Source organism: Rhamphochromis sp. 'chilingali' (genome assembly GCF_963969265.1).
Source record: "Rhamphochromis sp. 'chilingali' genome assembly, chromosome: 17".
In the NCBI taxonomy this organism is placed as follows: Eukaryota; Metazoa; Chordata; class Actinopteri; order Cichliformes; family Cichlidae; genus Rhamphochromis; species Rhamphochromis sp. 'chilingali'.
This window is the reverse complement of record NC_137944.1, coordinates 31,561,845-31,579,003: the sequence shown is the minus strand read 5'-3', so window position 1 is coordinate 31,579,003 and position 17,159 is coordinate 31,561,845. Positions and strand designations below refer to the sequence as shown.

The 17,159-nt window shown below is 39.9% G+C and overlaps 1 protein-coding gene across 1 annotated transcript; it reads right to left on the bottom strand.

The window, feature by feature from the left end:
* Positions 1 to 11,056: 11,056 nt before the first annotated feature.
* LOC308384991 (major histocompatibility complex class I-related gene protein-like) lies at positions 11,057 to 16,836 on the bottom strand (the record flags this gene model as incomplete). Its single annotated transcript, XM_080863701.1, has 6 exons — positions 11,057 to 11,124; positions 11,326 to 11,430; positions 12,574 to 12,882; positions 13,675 to 13,947; positions 15,135 to 15,404; positions 16,785 to 16,836. 6 exons carry the CDS (start codon positions 16,834 to 16,836, stop codon positions 11,057 to 11,059), a joined length of 1,077 nt encoding a protein of 358 aa, XP_080719827.1.
* Between the last annotated feature and the right edge of the window lie 323 nt (positions 16,837 to 17,159).

Sequence of the window (17,159 nt, the reverse complement as noted above, 5' to 3'; positions counted from 1 at the left end):
GGAACACTCACCATTGCTGTGTCATAAAAAAATCAAATGATCAATTTTAACGTTTGAAGAGTGTGGATTGATTTGTTGTTTACATCACTCAACACAAGCAGAACCTCATTACAAAATCAGAAGACACATCGTCCACATTCAGAAGCACATCTCTGTATACAGTTCTTATGATTCAAACAAACAAATGTTCAGCATTCAAACTACAGGTGAACAATAGCCAAAGGTTTCCCCTGTTATGTCAATATCAGCTAGTCAACTACACACATATACAGCATGTCAACAAACCGTGAAAAAAAGCAACAGGATATAAAAAAATAAATGAGTTATTGACGGTAGGTAATCATCTACAGATATATTTGGTAAATGCCCAAGACATCGTGAGAAATGTAAATTGCCACTTGATTCGTCCATTTGGTTGATTTGTTTTGAAAAACCCGGCCATAAATAAGGCACGAATATCACACTGGAAACGAAGCACAAACTGCAGGAGTTTCCCCACCAGAAGTAACATATGCTAAGGCGCACATAGTCTATTACCTCCTCAACGTGTCTTGCAGTTCTTCAGAGGCCTGGTAATGAACTAATCATTTGATTCAGGTGTGTTGACCCAGGTTGTTCTCTAAAATGTGCTGGACTCTGGCCCTCAAGGCCTGGAGTTCGACACCCCTGATTTACGGTATAATTTGTGTCTCATTTACTGTTAAATCTAAACCACTTCATTATTTAAAATTACTTACACATGATTAAAATGTACTTTTAGTATATTTTATGGTATATTATTTATTTGTTTTCTGTAAAAATCTGATTTTTACCCCATATTCTAGTGTATTTACCTTCAGGCATTTGTAAGTTAATTACATTTAATTTAAAATAAAATACACTAGAATCACATTTAATTAGAGGGGATTTAATCCCCAGTAACAGGCCACATTATAAAGTGTTACCATGTCTCGTTGTACTTTCTGATAATACATTTTGACTCCAGCATGTTTTAATATTGTATTAAATCCCGTTATTTTGAATTCTTTTGGCGACAGAGAAAGACTGGACTCAGAGTGGTCAAGCTCAAAAAATTATTTTACATTTCTGGAAATGGAGACCCGCCACATGAACACATATGCTCAGGTCTGAATTCTTTGCCAGCTAAATCCCTATATATATTTCTGCACTACGTCACACCGACACACAGTTTACTTAGTTATGCTTTGTTGGTGTGTGAAGTGAAGTTGACCCCCGCCTGGCGGGGGTGCAGATGAGTCTGTGTGTGTTTCCTTTTACAGGAGCAGAAAGATGACAGCAACATTCGAGGTTGCGTGGTGATTTAACCTTTTAAATGCCATTTTCTGTGTCTGTGCATCTACCAGGGGTGTTTTTCACTACCTTGTGTTGCTCACAGAGGAAACTGTGAGTGTATATGTCTGCGCAGCGCTAACACTTGCATTTTCTTTTCTACAGCATTACAGTTCTTCATGTGGTTTGATCACATGATTTATACCAGGACAACTGGTTGATGTTTTTCCTACTACAGGATTTCTGGGTTTGTGTGTGAAGAAACTGTGTTTATAGGTCATGAGTGGTGATGCTGTTACACTGTGTTTTTGGGAAAATGTGAAGGTTACTTTGATGATGTGAATAACATTCTGTCCACGACTATGGATGGTTGACTTTATGGTGTTTTTATGGCACCTCTGGAACCTGTTGACCTGTGTCTGACCTGCGTCTGACCACCGTCTGACCACGGTCAATGTGTATTGCTAACGTTTGTTTTTCTATGACTGGATGTAGAGGATTCGGCAGAAGCGGACAAGTGACATGAGAAAAACAAATAAGCACATGGGATGATCGATGTCTGAGGCAAATAGGGGTAATAATTGTAGTTACTGATTTGAGAAAACCTGCACATGACACTTGTCTTGCTGATGTTGAATGCTTATTACTCTTATGATATATTGTTTATAAGTGTGAAGTTTGATTTCACTTCCAGATTTTGTTTTCCAGGCCATGATGGTGTGTATGCAGGCTCCTGGTGGAGCCAGTTTTTAAGCAAATTTAATATGCAAAGCTCACAAACATTTTTATTGCAGGATTATAGGTCCAGGGTGGTGCTGCTCCAGGGGAGGAGATGCCCTGATGTTGCCTGGGATATGTTCTAGCTGTCCTGTTTCTTTAAGACAGGAATGTAGGTTTGATGAGTTGACGCGTGGGAGTGTCCATGCGTCAAGAGGTGGGGTCCAAGGATTAACATTAAACAATGTTTTCTATTATTATTGTTGCAGCAATTTAACCGTTTATTTACGGGTATTAAACCTATGCAAGTGGTGCATCCATGTTCAGATGAGGCTTTGATGGCCTATAAGTGAAGTTCACTGAACTAAAGAATGTGGTTTGATGATTGTTGACATGCTCTCCAAATAGAAGTTTGTCTTCCTAGCAAGGAAACACAGGTGCAGCAGTAATCTCCTGAGAAATCTTCAGAGGCCCAGTGAGAAGCGCATAGCTGACAGCCCAGGCAGTGGTTGAGGTCAAAGGTCAAGCTGGTTGGGGCCCATCATGAAATCAGACCTTGGAGCCACAGCAAGGACCATTTCAACTGCCTGCAAAATAGCCACTGCAAAGAGGTCGAGGTCCCAGGAAACCCCGGCACCCTCAAGACAGCACAATAGAGAAATCTCACACTTGGTTGTTTCAGTGGTGAGGGGGGAGTGCTGATTGAGCCCCCGTAGGGTAAGCTCGCACTTCAACCTCCAGCCTCTGATCAACTCTAGGGCAACCAAGTGCGAGGCGTGACGGACCTGTGTGCGACCAGGACCCTCTTGGTTACCTTGACTACGACGCTCATCCTTATAGGACCCCAGCTGGTGCCGGAAACAGCTGAACCAGGAGGAAGGCAGAGGAGATGGACACATGACAACTCTCACCTAAGAGAGACAGATCCAGCAGGCCCAAAATCAGGACTATCCATGACGAGAAGGAGTGCCTGAGAGGATCGTCCACAAGATGGGAGCTGAGGCCAGGAGAGAGGCTTCAGGAGGATCAGAGATCATCTTCAGCACAGCAGACATCACACAGAGAGCTGTGCTACTGAGCTTCCAGGAGATCAAGAGGAGACTTCCCACAGCAAGATTTTAAATAAAATGAAAGATTCAATGTTGACGCTGAGGAAGACAACTAAGGTGTACGACGTGCTCTGCCTTAAATCTTCAGCAGCGTTGGGACATGAAAACTCGAGGGATGAGGGGAGCGTGCCAAGCTCCATCGACAGCGCAGAGGGAATCTAAGGATGGCATCATGATTCTGTGAAAGCACAGGAACCAGAAGCTAAGGTGGTGATGACAGCAGTTTCCTATGAACATCACCTAATGCTGTGCCACTATACTGTGCATACGATGACACTCTGAAGACTGCTGGGATCATAACAGCAGACGAAGGCCTGAAGTGAGTGATGGAAACAACTGGAAGAGACATTCATGACGCCCTGCAGAACTTAAAACACTCTGCAGAGATACGTGTGATCGGAGGAAACACCACCAAGCTGAGATGTGTTTGAAAATGTTACTTTCTTATTTTCACTATTAAATAAACAATTTCTTTGTTTGCTTGTAGGATGCAGTTTGCCATTGGATGAGATCAATGAGGAATGGGATAACTGCTAATACATTTGTCAAACTGTGTACTCTTACAGTAATTTAGGGTGATTTGACATATGCTGAGTATAAAAATGTTTGCATTGAAACTGTCAGACATGAGGTATTCATAACTGGGAACTTTTCTAGCATAAAGGTCAAAAAGGGGGGAATGTTAGGTTTTGTATTGTTGATTGTCATTTATGCTTAGAAACATTTACTCATATATGCTTAGAAGTATATAATCATTTGTAGATTGAAAGAATGTCTCATCCCAGGCGGTCTGGAACAACTCTGTGCATGAAGAGGGGGGGGTGCGTTCACTCCTCTACAGAGTGTCCTGGCATAAATCACATACCCCCTAGGAGAGGTTTTATCTTTTCTTATTGATATATGGTATAGCAAACACACGTATATCTGTTTGAGTGTAAGAGCCTTTTGTTTAGATGGACCCGTTAGACTCCTGGCGCCAGCTTTGGGGAGGCTTCACAGGGTCACATCTTGACCTTACACACACATGCACACACATACACACATATACACACACACACATACACACACACACATACACACACACACACACACAGGCAAGGTACTCTTTGTGTGTATGTAGACATCATATGTTAATGAACCTATGCATATTCATGTAACCACAATAAAAGGAGTGCTGTGGGGAACCTGGCGAGAATCTGACAGAGGCCAAGTGGTGGGACGACACTTGGCTCCAGCCAGATTTCCCTCATGCATGAGTAACAGAAAGAACTTTGGTGCCTACTTGTGTCTTGCTTTGCAGTGTAATTATATTGTCTTCAACGTTCCAGCGGATAGGTACAAGCTACAAACCTATCAAGTATCACTACAAAGGTTAACTCAGTGGTCCTAATGCTACAGTTTGATATCAGCAAACACCGAGCGCATACATTGATGTGACACCACAGCCATGCTATCATTCAAACACTGATAACAGCATAAATCGAATTAAATCGGGACTTGATGAGACCTTCTGAGTATCACTAGAAATACAGGGAGTGCAGAATTATTAGGCAAGTTGTATTTTTGAGGAATAATTTTATTATTGAACAACAACTATGTTCTCAATGAAACCCAAAAAACTCATTAATATCAAAGCTGAATGTTTTTGGAAGTAGTTTTTAGTTTGTTTTTAGTTTTAGCTATTTTAGGGGGATATCTGTGTGTGCAGGTGACTATTACTGTGCATAATTATTAGGCAACTTAACAAAAAACAAATATATACCCATTTCAATTATTTATTTTTACCAGTGAAACCAATATAACATCTCCACATTCACAAATATACATTTCTGACATTCAAAAACAAAACAAAAACAAATCAGCGACCAATATAGCCACCTTTCTTTGCAAGGACACTCAAAAGCCTGCCATCCATGGATTCTGTCAGTGTTTTGATCTGTTCACCATCAACATTGCGTGCAGCAGCAACCACAGCCTCCCAGACACTGTTCAGAGAGGTGTACTGTTTTCCCTCCTTGTAAATCTCACATTTGATGATGGACCACAGGTTCTCAATGGGGTTCAGATCAGGTGAACAAGGTGGCCATGTCATTAGTTTTTCTTCTTTTATACCCTTTCTTGCCAGCCACGCTGTGGAGTACTTGGACACGTGTGATGGAGCATTGTCCTGCATGAAAATCATGTTTTTCTTGAAGGATGCAGACTTCTTCCTGTACCACTGCTTGAAGAAGGTGTCTTCCAGAAACTGGCAGTAGGACTGGGAGTTGAGCTTGACTCCATCCTCAACCCGAAAAGGCCCCACAAGCTCATCTTTGATGATACCAGCCCAAACCAGTACTCCACCTCCACCTTGCTGGCGTCTGAGTCGGACTGGAGCTCTCTGCCCTTTACCAATCCAGCCACGGGCCCATCCATCTGGCCCATCAAGACTCACTCTCATTTCATCAGTCCATAAAACCTTAGAAAAACCATCCATCCATCCATCTTCATCCGCTTTATCCGAGGCCGGGTCGCGGGGGCAGCAGCCTAAGCAAAACCAGTCTTGAGATATTTCTTGGCCCAGTCTTGACGTTTCAGCTTGTGTGTCTTGTTCAGTGGTGGTCGTCTTTCAGCCTTTCTTACCTTGGCCATGTCTCTGGGTATTGCGCACCTTGTGCTTTTGGGCACTCCAGTGATGTTGCAGCTCTGAAATATGGCCAAACTGGTGGCAAGTGGCATCTTGGCAGCTGCACGCTTGACTTTTCTCAGTTCATGGGCAGTTATTTTGCGCCTTGGTTTTTCCACACGCTTCTTGCGACCCTGTTGACTATTTTGAATGAAACGCTTGATTGTTCGATGATCACTCTTCAGAAGCTTTGCAATTTTGAGACTGCTGCATCCCTCTGCAAGATATCTCACTATTTTTGACTTTTCTGAGCCTGTCAAGTCCTTCTTTTGACCCATTTTGCCAAAGGAAAGGAAGTTGCCTAATAATTATGCACACCTGATATAGGGTGTTGATGTCATTAGACCACATACCTTCTCATTACAGAGATGCACATCACCTAATATGCTTAATTGGTAGTAGGCTTTCGAGCCTATACAGCTTGGAGTCAGACAACATGTATGAAGAGGATGATGTGGACAAAATACTCATTTGCCTAATAATTCTGCACTCCCTGTATTATAAACAGTGGTCTCCGTACCACAGTTTGCTATCAGTAAACACAGAGAGCATTCACTGTTAGCATAGCACATCCATGTTAGCAGTGTATAAATGGATGGTTTAGCATATATTAGCACAGGTATCAATAAAGGACTACCGTATTAAATACTTTTACTAACCTCAGGCAGATGGACAGGCGCTCTGCAGGTGGGATTGAGCACCTGTAATTGGTGTCTAGGCGGGCGATTCTGGGACCGACGCAGGAAAGCAGGTCCTCAAACTGGCCGAGTGAAAGACGGCGATATCGCTGGAATCCGCCGTCATCCAGGCGCAGCTCCTGGAGCAAATGGTGAAACTTACCAAACTGCTCACGCCTCTGGAGGACCTGATGGACCCAGTTACGGCGAGGACGTCTTTTACGCCGCTGCTCTGCTCTCCACAGTACATAGAGAAGGGAGACTCTCTTCAAGCGCTAGCTCGACAGCTGCCATCTTGCAAAGATACCGTCTGGCACAACTTCCTCCCACATTCCTGGTTCACGCGCGTCAAAATATCGATGGATTTTTCTTGGACACACGTTGAGGCGCGAATGTGCACGCGTCAAATTAGGGGCGTTTGGGGCGTTTTTGTTTGCGTTTTTTGTTTGTTTGCATCGCGTTCGGTGTGGCTCTGATATCTATTCTGTATGACTTAAAGCAGTTATGAAATGATGTGATTTTCTCACCCAATAAAGGAATATTTAATATATCAGTCTACTCTTCATTTTATCAGAAACAGTTATCACAGCATGTACATTTTCTTTGTCCACATATATGTAAGCATTGAGCCAAATGCAATAATGCCAACACATTAAACGAACATTGTCTATTATATATAATACATCTATATATACACTGTAACAGATACTTGTCTTTAAGTGAAGATTTAAGGTGATAGATACTTATCAAATCACACAAAGCTCATGTAGAAACAAATGTACAAAATATGTTCGCCTTCATTTCTGCCAAACAAAGCTGTATGGAACGTTTCCAGCTGCTAGTATCATAGTTGCTAGGCAACCTGGACAGCGCGACGGAGGCTAGACCGTCCCATTTCACAAGCCTACAAGCCTCGCACTTCCGGCCTCAGCGGTCTTTGAGTACGCGGCCCTTGAGGACCGTTAAGGCTGCTTACTTTAAGGCTGCAGACCCTGAATTGGGACACAGCCCCTGAATTGCGATACAACCATACATACATGTTTTGGTTCGTGCAACTGGTCCGTCCGGTTATTATCTCCCCAGAAACATTTCCGTTGTGTTGTGTGTGCTTTTGCAGCATTTTTCTTTTTGCAGCGTTTTTCTTTTTGCAGCGTTTTTCTTTTTGCAGCATTTTTCTTTTTGCAAGTGTTTTTCTTTTTGCAGCATTTTTCTTTTTGCAGGTGTTTTTTTCTTTTTGCAGCGTTTTTCTTTTTCCAGGGTTTTTCTTTTTGCAAGTGTTTTTCTTTTTGCAGCATTTTTCTTTTTGCAGGTGTTTTTCTTTTTGCAGCATTTTTCTTTTTGCAAGTGTTTTCTGAAGTTGCAGTCCGTTTGGCCTCTCAGGGCCACCGTAGAAACAGTTATCACAGCTCGTACATTTTCTTTTTACACATATATGTAAGCATTGAGCCAAATGCAATAATGCAAACAAATTAAACAAACAATATTTGTCTATTATATATAATACATCTACACTCAACAAAAATATAAACGCAACACCTTTGTTACTGCTCCCATTCCCCATGGGATGGACGTAGAGACCTAAAATTCATTCCAGATACACAATATAACCATCCCTCCCAAACAGTGGTCACAAATCAGTCCAAATGTGTGGTAGTGGGCACATCTGCTATATTGAGATAATCCATCCCACCTCACAGGTGTGCCACATCAGGATGCTGATCTGACATCATGAGTAGTGCACAGGTGTACCTCAGACTGCCCACAACAAAAGGCCACCCTGGAATGTGCAGTTTTTTGCGCTATTGGGGGTCTGGGGACCCAGAACCGGTCAGTATCTGGTGTGACCACCATTTGCCTCATGCAGTGCAACACATCGTCGCATGGAGTCTATCAGATTGTCAATTGTGGCCTGTGGAATGTTGGTCCACTCCACTTCAATGGCTGTGCGAGGTTGTTGGATATTCGTGGGAACTGGTACACGCTGTCGTATACGCCGGTCAAGCACATCCCGAACATGCTCAATGGGTGACATGTCCGGTGAGTATGCTGGCCATGCAAGAACTGGGACATTCTCAGCTGCCATCTGCCCTGAACAATGTGAACCATGATTCATCCGTGAAGTGCACACCTCTCCAACGTGCCAGACGCCATCGAATGTGAGCATTTGCCCACACAAGTCTGTTACGGCGACGAGCTGGAGTCAGGTCAAGACCCCGATGAGGACGACGGGCATGCAGTTGAGCGTCCCTGAGACGGTTTCTGACAGTTTGTGCAGAAATTGTTTGGTTGTGCAAACCAATTGTTCCAGCAGCTGTCTGGGTGGCTGGTCTCAGACGATCTTGGAGGTGAACCTGCTGGATGTGGAGGTCCTGGGCTGGTGTGGTTACACGAGGTCTGCGGTTGTGAGGCCGGTTGGATGTGCTGCCATATTCTCTGAAACGCCTGTGGAGACGGCTTATGGTTGAGAAATGAACATTCAATGCACGGGCGACAGATCTGGTTGACATTCCTGCTGTCAGCATGCCAATTGCGCGCTCCCTCATTGCTTGTGGCATCTGTGGCATTTTGCTGTGAGACAAAACTGCACATTCCAGGGTGGCCTTTTGTTGTGGGCAGTCTGAGGTACACCTGTGCACTACTCATGATGTCAGATCAGCATCCTGATGTGGCACACCTGTGAGGTGGGATGGATTATCTCAATATGGCAGATGTGCCCACTACCACACATTTGGACTGATTTGTGACCACTGTTTGGGAGGGATGGTTATATTGTGTATCTGGGATGAATTTTAGGTCTCTACGTCCATCCCATGGGGAATGGGAGCAGTAACAAAGGTGTTGCGTTTATATTTTTGTTGAGTGTATATATATACACTGTCAAAGATACAGTGGAACCCCGACTTACGAAATTAATTTGTTCCAGAGGGTCTTTCGTAAGTCAAAATTTTCGTAAGTCAAAGCACTTTTTTCCATCGCCTTTTGAGTGAGGCGATGCTGGCTGAAGACAAAGTTCTTGGTGGAGGAGGAAGTGGCGGAGGTTGAAGAAAGCACACGTATGCATGCATACATACGTACGTGTACATGTACATAACATTATGGAATTTAATTACATTTTTTTTTAATTTTCTATTTTATCTATTTCGTTACACGGGCATTTTGCCGTACCATGGGCAGAAATATTGCCGTTAAGTGCCTTCGTAACTTGAATTTTTTTGTTAAATGGGGTCTTCGTAAGCCGGGGTTCCACTGTACTTGTCAAAACATTATCCGGTGTCCAGTATATAAAGTAACGGCTCTAACATAGCATCACATCATTTCTTAAAAAACACACAACATCCTTATAAAATATGATTTAATGCTGTAAATTAACTTACCAAAAATATATAAAGCATACAAACACAACAGTTCTATTAATCCAAAATACTCCATGTTTATACAAGTGAAGAAAAGAAATACTGACTTTAATTTTCAGTTACATTCTGGTGCTGACACTTTGTACTTGAAGGATCTGTCCTCTCAGCATAGTAGTAATACAGAGTCGAACTGCCTGCAAATTGTGCTAGATTTATTTAATGTAAACTTACATGCAAGATATATTATTTCATCTTTTCCACCACTACCTTCCAAATATTGTAGAGATGTGTGCTTTAGGTCCAACCCTTTTAACCCCACCATAGAACGAACATGCCAGAGCTTAACTTTACATTTTTACATGCTGTAGTGACACTTCTTGTAGCATTTTAAGTTGCTATACATCAATATAACTGTTATATCCTAAAGCTTAATAAACAAAAATAGATATTTGCAAATTTGCATATTTGTATAATAATTGCAAAATTAAATAAAAAAAACAGAATATGCATCAAAATAAACTATTTCCAACAGTACAGTTTAAGTTTTAAGTGTCCCAGGAACTATACAGAAAGGCATCAAGTCAAACATGACTTTTAATACCACCGGTGAACCTTTTGAAAGGCCCTGGTGGGAAAAGAACTACAATGACATCACTTCTCAGGTAATGGTGGACATGTGATAGTTCCTGCTGACAACATGACGTTTATTCCAGCAAGTTTCCAGATTATAACATTTTTGTTGTTGTGTGTGCTTTTAACTCAATTTTTGCAAAGCCATTAGTGCAAGGAAATGGTGACCTGGGACAAGTTGAATGCATGATATGTAACTACAACTTCTTCTTTTATATGCAAAAAACATTTTGCTCTAGTTTATTTGGTTGCAATTCTACCAGGATTTAAAAATTGTTATGCAAATGGGATCGCAGGCACTTCCATTTAGAAAGGTTAAATAGCTCTGTGTTTTTTGTGAGATTTTGCATATACCAACGCAAAATGATCACAGATCCATCCTGGCCAACCCACTGAAAATTTCCTAGTTCCGCACTGGACACGGACCCTTAGAGTTATTATAACTTTTCTCCACTTTCACACCACTCGTGGCTACATAAATGAATCATAAACATGAAGCTTCTTTCCAAACATCCTTTCAAAATAATAAGATGAAAAAAGATTTTCTAAAAAAAAAAAATCCAAAATCAAGTTTATATAAAAGAACACAAGAGTTAAATTTAAAAAAATAGAACACTATATAGACGGTGCCGTGATGGTCTCTTGATTCAGTCTCACAGAGGCTTCAGTGCTGTTCTCAGGAGCTGTAATGTCTACAGAAAAAAATAAAATATTTATAAATCATTGTTTCATGTCCGGATTTTGTGATTTTAAATTCCTTACAATCAAACTTTCTATTAAATAGGAAAGAAAAAAAGTCTAACATATACTATGCTGAGGAAATCATTTAACTGAGCCGTGTACTGCAGCTGCTCACTGACTGATGAACTCAACTCCTCGCTCACCTTTCTTCTTTTTGTAAACAGCAAATCCAACAGCAGCAATGAGGATGAAAATAAGAAGAACCACCACTGTTGCAATGACTGGAGCTGTCATGTCAGAGGGATTATCTGCTCCATTGAAAAACACAGAAGATAAAATTTGCAGATTAAGCAGGTTAGAATAGAAGAACTTTATAAACAACATAGGGGAGGTCAGGGGAGGTGATTAAACTATAACCTCTATAGGAGTCTGGTGTAACTATACATACAATTACCATGTAAAGGTGCTATGCCAGGCAGGAGTAGGACCAAAATGCAGGACTCATGGGACGACGCAACGACGGGCAGAGGGAAACATAGGGCTTAAATACACAAAGTATGACCAGGGTATCGGAAACAGTAGGGAAACATAGCTGGAGTATATCTGACATAATGAGGGAGGGAGGAAGAAAAACTGACAACACTGAACACAAGACTTGGAACTGTCAAAATAAAACAGGGAATATGAGATATTGACTAGGATTTGGACTTGACACTGTGACATGGAGATATGATTGACTAGGGGGAGAGAGAGAGGGAACGTGGAGCACAGGGATGGCATAGAGACAGAAAACTAAAGACTAGGAACTATAAATATAGCAAAAGCAGAAAACAATAAAGAGAAGCAAAACCATGAAAACCAAAAAATCAAAGAATGTAAAGTTAAACCACAAACTTAAGTCACACACTGGGTTATAGACCCAGTACTATGACTGAAACACTATACCTAGATAAAAGAAAATGTTTTTCCGTTAAGCAGAGCAGATGCACTAAATTTATATTGTTACATTTTTAAGCTCTTGTTTTCATTTGAATAACACCACATATATTCAGCAGCAGTTCCCCAAATATCAGGCCAAAAAATTAATAACCAAAGGTTTTATGGATTAAAGACACTTTGATTAATTTGAAATATGGAAGTTCAAAAATCACTGTCAGGATTTCAGGGTCTAACAGTGAAATTTAAAAAGTAGTTTGTTAACATTAACAACAGTAACAGCTTGTATGTGTGGAACCAGAAAATACATTTATGAGATACATTCACTGAAAATTAAATCAAATTAAAATTTTAGGATTTTTTATTCTCTTTTATGATCTCCGTTAGTTTTTATTCTGGTAATAACTAATTGACATCAGTGTCCAAACAAAAAACAGGACAAAAAATTCAAATATCAAACTACGGTATCTGCAGACAAAATAAATTAAATGCGTTTCTCACAACTTTATCATTACCAGTTCTCTCTGCCTGGTTGGTTCTGGTTACTGTTTTATCCAGTTGGATGATGTTCTCAACACCAGAGAGCTGAAACACACAGTCGTATCTGCTCCAGTCTTCAGGTGTGACTGATGAAACATTCAGATCAGCACTCATCTGGAAGGTCCAATCATTGTTGGGGAGGATGTCTCCAAGATCCACACCCTCATGAATCTCCACGCCATCTTTTTTCCAGAACATCATGGCTTTGTCAGGATAGAAACCTGTAGCGTGGCAGGTGACTGGAGAGGAGGGAGTCTTCTGGAGGAGAGACACTGAGGGAAGAACTGGAGAGAGGGAAGGTTGGAAAGAGATGGCATGACAATGGATGGAAGTAAATATAAGAGGAAAAATTGGGAAAAACGGGAATGAAAAACAAAGATGAAGACATTTAATAAGGAGATATTAAGAAAATATATTTTATGAGAGAAGCATGTTTAGTGTACATATTAGATGAAAAAATAACACAGTAGCAACAGACAATATGTCTGGCTGGAACTCAAATCAAATTTTTGAATTATTGAGTCATTAGAGCCAAAGAGTCACCGGCTTTTCAGCAGCTGTATAAGGCTGTATTATGGTATACTTATACCATAGTTTGTGTAAATGTCTTTCAACTATCAGTTTTAACATCTACCAGCAGCCAAAATCACCAACAGGTTAAAATGGGAAAATGACCAAAATTATCAAAATAAATCACTGGCATTCCATCAGTGCAAGCAAGGCAACCAAAAATGGATATCATTTGAAGGCAAAGTAAAAGTCATCCCTGTCCTTTCATCTCACACAACTTCTGTCCTAAAAGCTTCTCCCATGTCTGTTTGCTGGAATCAGGATTAACTCTGCTTAAGCATGATCCTACTGGGACCTGTGTGGACCATGTGTTTTCAGGGTATGTCTGTGTATTGTTAGACTGGAGCTTGTCATGCTGAGAGGCTGACAGCTTTTTTCTGATTGTTTGCATAAGTACGTAGTGGATAAACCTCTGGTCTGATGATTGTTACCAAAGGGATTTGTCTAGATAAAGAGTCACTTTTGCGACATGGAAAAACTGGCTTTAAGCTCAACGAGGCTTCTACCTGTTTTATTCAAGGCGCTGCTCCCATAGTCCAAAAAGAACTTCAATGTGTTTGGTATTACGTCACGGAGGAGGGTCTCTGCGTATGTAATTCTGTCACCACCCATCATCTGTTTTGCACTGTAAAGCTCTGGTTTCAGCGGGATCCATGTCTTTGTATTTAGATCAAAATCGAAGATGCCTTCTCTGTCATAACCGAAGTGTAAAAAGCTTGTCACCTCGCCAGAGTTTTTATTCCATTCATTACCAATTATACACTGCAAAATGTGAACACCTGGAAAGACAAAGAAAAACAAAGACTGTAATTATCTGTGTTAATTGTACATTGTGATGCATTTCTGTTCTCAAAGTCTGCATTGTGCTCATGAGTCATGTTAGATTATCTGTAAACCTTTATTGATATCTCTATTGGACCATAATTAGAATCACAGATGAATCAAAAGGAGGTCTGATGTGATTATTCAATATTAAAAGAAAAAGATTAAAGACTAGAGGTAAAGACTATTCCAGCCCAGACGTCAGCTGATATATATCTAGACTATAAACTGTAAGAAGCAGAAAAAATGTTAAATGTTATAAAGGCACCAGCTAAATCTAACTAGTTTTTAAAAAGTTAAGATTTAGAACAATGAAGTAATTAGGACAAGTAAATGTATGTTTTACATCAAGATTCTTGGTCTCAATTAAGAAGCCCAAAAGTAAGGCTGTAAATATCAAGCAAGCATGCAATTTGTTTATAAAGGGAAAAAAGAAATAAAGATGGGTTTTAAGACGCGTTTTTTAAAAAAAATGGACAATGAAGGGCCCTCTCTAATGTGCAGGGGCAGGTTAGGAGCAGCAATAGAGAAGGCCCTGTCCCCTCTGAGCCTCCTCTTGAACCTGGGAGCAGCTTGTCAGCTGACCTGAGAAACATGTGTGTGTGGGGGGGGGTGATTAAGGATGAAGAAGCTCAGAGAGGTAAGGTGGGGCAAGATGATTTATGCATTTAAAAACAAACATAAGAATTTTAAAATTAACTCTAAGATATAAAGGCAGCCAATGGAGTGAAGCCAGGATGGGAGTTATGTGCTCTCTTTTGCAAGTTCCAGTTAAAAGTCGAGTAGACCCATTTTGAACTAGCTGTAGACGAGAGAGAAGACCCTGTCTTACTCCAAAATACAGTACATTACAGTAATCCAAACGAGATGAAAAAAAAAACATGGATTACTGTTTTAAAATGCGGCCTGGATAAAATGGGTCTTACCATTGTCAAGTGCCTTAAGTGATGAAAACTGGACAATAGCCCTAATTTGAGTATCCAATATAAAATCACTGTCCATCTTAAAAAACAAGTTAGTAACAATAAGTTTAAAATACACTGACAATTTTTAAGTCATTAATTATTTTTAATAAATTTTACATTAATCAGTTTTGTTTAGATATATCTATGATGATATGACAGAATCAAAGAAAATACTGTACCTCCGCTTTGGTTTAAATGTTGGTTCAAATCAGAAATCAAACTTGTGTAAAAGATTACGTGGACCTCAAAACAGTCTTGCGTGAACAACTCCAAGATATCCGGTTTGTCATCAAATAATTTTTTCACCCAATCCTGTCTTGGTTCCAATATTTTCTTGCTGGCATCACAATAAACCACTTCTATGCCATCAAGCACTCCAACATACATGTATTCTGAGATGTTTGGGTGTCCAGAGCATCCAGTGACAAAATACTTCAGAATATTGCTCACTGTAGGACAAAAGTATATGATGTTAGTAAATAACTCAATAAATGTCTAGATTTTGTGTGCACATGATCTAGCTTCGCAAAGAAAGAAAGTATTCCTGTCTAACCAGATTAAAAGATATTGTGCTAAAATAAATAGAGTAGAATTACATGAAATGAATGAAATATTAAGTGAAGTCAATTCATATGCAAATTCATTAGAAACCAGTTTGTCGTGTTTGGCTGGCATCAGGCATGGGTATGTTTTTTTTCTTTCAGTGGTAGGATAAGGAAGTTGTATGTTGGTTTTATTCTTTTCTTTCTACGTGCCCAGTCTTACTTATATGTAATTGGAAATACATAATAATTACACCAAACAAACAAAAAATGTTTAGTTCAGTTTATTACATAAAATATTGAGGGAGTGAATGGTGCTGTAAAAAACGGTAAAGTTTTGGCACAACTTAAAAAACCTGAAACGAAACTTCAAATACCGAAAAGTACACGGACCGCATTCGAATGCCCCCCTTATTTCAATATTTCTATACACCTCCAATTCATGATAAACGATTCTTCTCATCTTTACATCCTTCAATCCCTAATTTGAAATCTTTAAAAAAAAAAATCCCCCAATGTCCACTAAAGTCATATTCAAGGATTGCTGATTTTCTTGGAATTAAAAAACATACCAAATATAAAACAATAATTTGTTATTTCAAATGCAGTATTCTGAATAATGAATACATTCTCTTAACTTTATACTGCTCTGTAACATTTGTTTTAGTGAGTTTGATTCTGGAATTTTGGTTATGGTGAACCTGGATCTTGTTTACAAGTTATTCACACAGGAAATGACAGTTGGACTCATGCAAACGTGTGAATGGAGCTCACACAGCAGTATCAGTCTTTCTCGTTTTAACTCATCTCTATCCCAGTAATCTTTCCAATAAGACAATATATAGGAGACTCAGGAGACCTTACTTGAATCTCCTATAGAAACTGTGACTCTTGTGAATCCTTGAGAAGAGGTCAAATCTCCTTTGTCTACAATTTCTCATTATTATTTATTACTTAAAAATCACCACAGGAGGTAGCAGTATCTGATTTGGCAGAGTTTGACACCAGATGCCCTGGCATTTCTCCAGCTGGAACTCAACCAGCAACCTTTAATCTTTTATTCATGTCAGAGCATTAATGTCTTTTTTAAAAGTAATTGTCCAACAGCCAAATAATTTTTTATCAGAGTACTGCATTTATTTGTCATGTCTGTTGCAAATCAGTTTTAAATCTTTTTAACTTGAACAGTTAGATTCACCTGTCTGCTGAGACATTTTAGCTGCATTTTACTAAGAATAGCATTGCCAAGTAAATTTAATATTTTTTGATTGTGGATCATGATCTTACCTGCAGATGCAGGGTGACAAAGAAGGAATAGGATCATTAGCTTCACCGCCATATTCAGCGTGTTGGAGTTAAACTGAAGAACTAACAAGAGTCATTTGGTTTTACAGGCTTGTTTAGTTTGAAGGTATTTCCTGGTTCAGGTTACATTTTCAGGTGTGTTCAACTTCAGCAGAAACCAAACAAGCCTTCACTCTTACTCATACTATTTTAATTTGACTGCCAGCAGCTTCTTTTGTTCAATTAAAGAGGGTTAAAACGTGTTTGTACCTGTTCATGCCTGTATGCATGTGTGTGTCTATAAAACAGGTGGAGAAAAGAAGTTTCTTTATTTTATCTGTCCTGCAGCAGAGTGAACATCCCCTCTGTATAAAGAGA